The sequence below is a fragment of the Haliaeetus leucocephalus genome, unplaced genomic scaffold (genome assembly GCF_000737465.1).
Source record: "Haliaeetus leucocephalus isolate CR32 unplaced genomic scaffold, Haliaeetus_leucocephalus-4.0 Scaffold450, whole genome shotgun sequence".
Classification (NCBI taxonomy): Eukaryota; Metazoa; Chordata; class Aves; order Accipitriformes; family Accipitridae; genus Haliaeetus; species Haliaeetus leucocephalus.
In genome coordinates, this window is record NW_010972886.1 from 14,464,824 (window position 1) to 14,469,033 (window position 4,210).

A 4,210-nucleotide genomic window follows, 5' to 3' on the forward strand; every position below is an offset into this window, starting at 1 on the left:
CCCCCCCCCCCGTTCCCATTTGCAGTTCACTGAAGGTCATACTAGAGTTGTTTTTCCCTTTTAATACTCTTCAGGGAGTTCTGAAAAATTACAGTTACAGAACAGCTAAAGGCAGAATGAAACTCTCCCTCTTTCTCCTTTCAAACATTTTCAACTTTGGAAAAGGTACACAGTGGTTAAATTACAGTTTTTTTCTTTTTTCCTTTTCCTTGTCGTGCTACCCTGTGCCTTTTCCAAAGGTGAAAGGGATTTGAGAAGTTCTCAACTGGCAAAAAAGCAAGAAGAAAAATGAAAAAGTATGTGTTCAGGGTGAAGGAAACCCCTCAAAATTCCAGTCATCACTCATCTTGCTTCATTTGGTGTGGGAAAGCTACGCAAGTAAAAAGAGAATGAAAGGGAGGAGAATCAAAGCCCAGTTGTGACTGTTTCAGTATTCCTAATGTGTCCTTGATGAAAAACCTCCTGTTTTGCATGATGATTTTCTGAAGGGAGAAGGGGACAGGTAAGCCTTTTTTCACTGCAGGGTGTTTTGCACATGAAGTCTTATCTGCTTGGCTCTGCTGTTCCACTGGCATCCCCCCCACCTGCCCTGGAGCACTTCTGCTGTCTGCTTCTCTCCTGAAGGGCAGCTATGGATTTCCCCAGCCAATTTCCTTCACCTTCTGATTTTCAGAGGTCTTCACATGCACCCAGTGATTGCCTGGTTGTGTTGGCTGGTTCTTCACCAGCCAAACCCTGCGCTGGGGAGCCAAATGCCAGCACAGATGGTTTTCTAAATGGTTAATGAAGTTGAGGCATCGTCCTCTGAGTTGAGGTATTATCCTCTGAGATGCTCTTGCCTGACTGTCTCCAGATACTCCTGGGAACTGGTAGGAAAATGACCTCCTGATCTCAGGACTTCTCCAGTTTCAAAAAAGAGACTGAGGTTTTTCTTTTTTCAAATATGATTTTATGTTGCTAGAGAGTGTGCAGCTATTCAGTTTTAGACACCTTAAGGGGAACTGAATTTTCAGAGTGTGGGTGCCCAATACTTCTGAAATGAATTTTTCTTCTTTAACTTCTGTCCTCTTTATCTTCTTGTCACCTTTTGAGAATGTATTCCACAATTTCACTAAGAGTATTTGAAAATCTTGGGCAAGTCTATGTGTGAGGTAATCAACAGTAAGAATGTATGAGGATACTAAAAACATCATTTTGAGAAATGAGAAAGCTCAAGAAATATGAATTAATTTTTTGCCAACTGCAATAGAACAGAAATTAAACTTGCAAACTACTTGCTATGAGTTATTCCTTTGCAACCGCACAGTGCAGAGGAGAAGGCACTATTAAAGCTGATGTATTCACTGAATTTCATTGTACAAAGGACTACATTTCACAATGCCGTTTTCATAATGTAAATATCTGTATCAGATCATGATAAATGTTTCTGTTTTAGAAACATAATGATTTGCTTTAATTTCATGGGTTTTCAGAACGTGAGCTGAACCCAAGCTGGTCAATATTTCTAGTGTCTAGTTACACGTTGAGGAAATCTATGTTTTAATTATGGTTTGCATCATACTTTAGTTATTATAGCACTTTAATGTTGGTACAGTTTGTCAGGATGTAGAAAGTGGTCTCTGTATATGGAAATAGATCCAATATATGTTTGGCAAGAGAGCAAAACCAAAGGGAGGGGAAAAAATCACAGCAAGTGCCAAACTTCAAGAAAATTTTAATCCAAACCTAAAAACAAACTGCACTTTCAAGTTTTTTTCCCCTCATCTCCTAGTCATTTTTTATCCATTAGAAAGGAAATAAATTACATCTGTATTTGAAAGACATGAATTTGTGTGCCTTTTGTCTTGCTACCACACACTGTTTCCAGTCTCCTTAGTACTTGGCTTCCAGTTTTGTCTTTCCTGATTTTCATGAATAGGAACTACTTAGGTGTTATAGGAACAGTTGCCCTATAATTAACACTTGAGGCTTGAATTCAGGAGGCTCATCTCTTCACTGGGACCTCTTGCATGGTGTGGACATGTTACTTAACTCCCTGGTTGGTTACTTATAATTTGGGAGCAGTCAAAATCCTTTTCCCCCTTACCCTTTATCAATGGTGTAGGGGATAAGTAGAGCTTGGTGAAAGTAACGTAGACGCACATTAAAGGAAAGCATTTCCTGCCTTGCTCAAAACTCAGAGGAAAGCTAGTTTTTTTCTTATATGAAGAAATTTCTTCTACAATTATTCCTACAATCAAGATGTATTTTTAAAAAGAAAAATATATTCATTAAAACTTTTCAGCCAACTCTTAAGTTCCTCAGGGCACATCTTTCTCTTACTCCATGTCTATAAGTACAATGCCTGCCTCTGGGCTTCTGGATGCTAGCTGGTCCTTAGTAAAAATGAATACTAAATTTAAACAAGAAAGTGAAGACAATTATTTAAAAAGTGACAGTGATTCGGTTTCTTCCCCAAACTAGTGAACACTGGAAGTTTTGGGGGTAATATCAAGGAAAGGCCTCCTCTGTGCTTGCTGTTTCTTCTTATATTCTTCCAAAGCATCTGATACTGGCTTATGTCAGATACATGGCATTGGATCAGATGGACATTTTGTGTGACCCTGCTGATTCTCATTCTACTTATGTGACTCTTCAAATAAATTTGACCTTTGTATACATCTGCTAACATGCTAAGTCACTAGTGTTTTTCAGTACAAAGCTGTGTTATTCGTGCATATGGTTAGGCATGCAATTGCTCATTTTGCTTCTTTAAAGCTTGGATCCTGTACATAAGAGTTCATTCAAAAATTAAATAGGGTTACAGAAATAGACAAGCTGTATTTCTGGTTTCACTCTTTTAGATTGATGTCTTGCCTGAAATTGTTGAGGCTGTGGAAGGGAAGGTGGAGGTGTTCCTAGATGGTGGTGTAAGAAAAGGCACAGATGTTCTCAAAGCATTAGCTCTTGGTGCCAAAGCTGTATTTATCGGAAGACCTCTCGTCTGGGGCTTGGTTTATCAAGTAAGTTAGAAAAAGCTCAAATTTCTGTTAGATATCTAGACTCACTCTTTAGGCTTAGTGTATGCATGTATATGTGTGCACACAGGGGTGCTTATGTGATGGTGGCTGTGTGTATCCAGACCATCTAATCTAAAATTTGCTATGACAAGTATTCGGGAGTTACAGTTGTGCATAAAACTTTGGCACATGTATACGTGTCTGTATCTACATGTGAGCTATGTGTACACATAATAGTACATATTGTCTCCTAATCTAGGGTGAAGAAGGAGCAAAAGAAGTTCTTCAGATGCTGAAGGAAGAGTTTCGCCTAGCAATGGCACTGACAGGTGAGACATCAACGCTTCCTCTCAATAATAACCACCTCTGTCTCACATTTCCTCATAGCTTTCATCTGCCCTGGGCAAGATGTTGTTGTAACCGACAGAAAGGAGATGGAAATGTTTGCAATATAAACAGATAAGGCCATAGAGAGATGGGGAAAGGACTTGTTATCTCTGTCTTATAGATGGGAAACTGAGTAGATTAAGTAAAAACAAGTAAAAATGTTTTTCAGAAGGAGAGCAATAAATCCGCAAAAAGGTAGTAGCAAATCCTTGGTCACTAAGGGGTGGATTTCATCTGACAGAATGTAGATTTCTATGGGATAGAAAAAGAAAAGGCTTAGAGTGGGATAAAAAAGCAGGGTTTTCAACTGATATGTAACTTCTCCTCCAGGATGCCAGAGAGTAGAAGAAATTGGCAGGACACTGATACGAAGACATCAAGTATTGCTTTCCAAGATTTAGGTCTGAAGACTATTGCCTCATGTGTTGCCTGTACAGAAAGTGCGCTACCAGACAAAAAGCAACTGCGTTCACTCTTTGGGCCTCATCCTGCAATCCTGACTGAGAAGGGGTGGTCTGTAGGAGATCACTTGTTGACGAAAGTACTTGAAGCCAATTTTACAGGTGTTTCCATATTCTCCTAGGCTCTTCAGGAAAGCCGCTCTACTGGGAGCTGTGATTAGAGATGGGCCTTTATACAAGACCAACATAGAAACTTCGAGGTGTTTTGCAACAAATGCTAATATTAACTTACATGCCTGGAAGTAACTTAGCTGTTAAAATGAAACTACAAACAGAAATGCTTTGATAGCAAACAGCTATCAAAATGCAGAAATTTAAATTTTAAAAGATACTTTTTGCTCACTGTTTAGAGAAATCACATTG

The 4,210-nt window shown here is 39.1% G+C and overlaps 1 protein-coding gene across 1 annotated transcript in view; it reads left to right on the forward strand.

Moving 5' to 3' along the window:
• The window catches only part of HAO1 (hydroxyacid oxidase (glycolate oxidase) 1), a 26,069-nt gene extending 22,282 nt beyond the window's left edge, over positions 1 to 3,787 (forward strand). The window contains exons 6-8 of the mRNA XM_010574820.1: positions 2,844 to 3,002; positions 3,259 to 3,328; positions 3,717 to 3,787. Of these exons, the coding sequence (XP_010573122.1) occupies positions 2,844 to 3,002; positions 3,259 to 3,328; positions 3,717 to 3,787 (300 nt within the window). The remainder of the gene's footprint in view (positions 1 to 2,843; positions 3,003 to 3,258; positions 3,329 to 3,716) is intronic.
• The last annotated feature ends 423 nt before the right edge of the window (positions 3,788 to 4,210 follow it).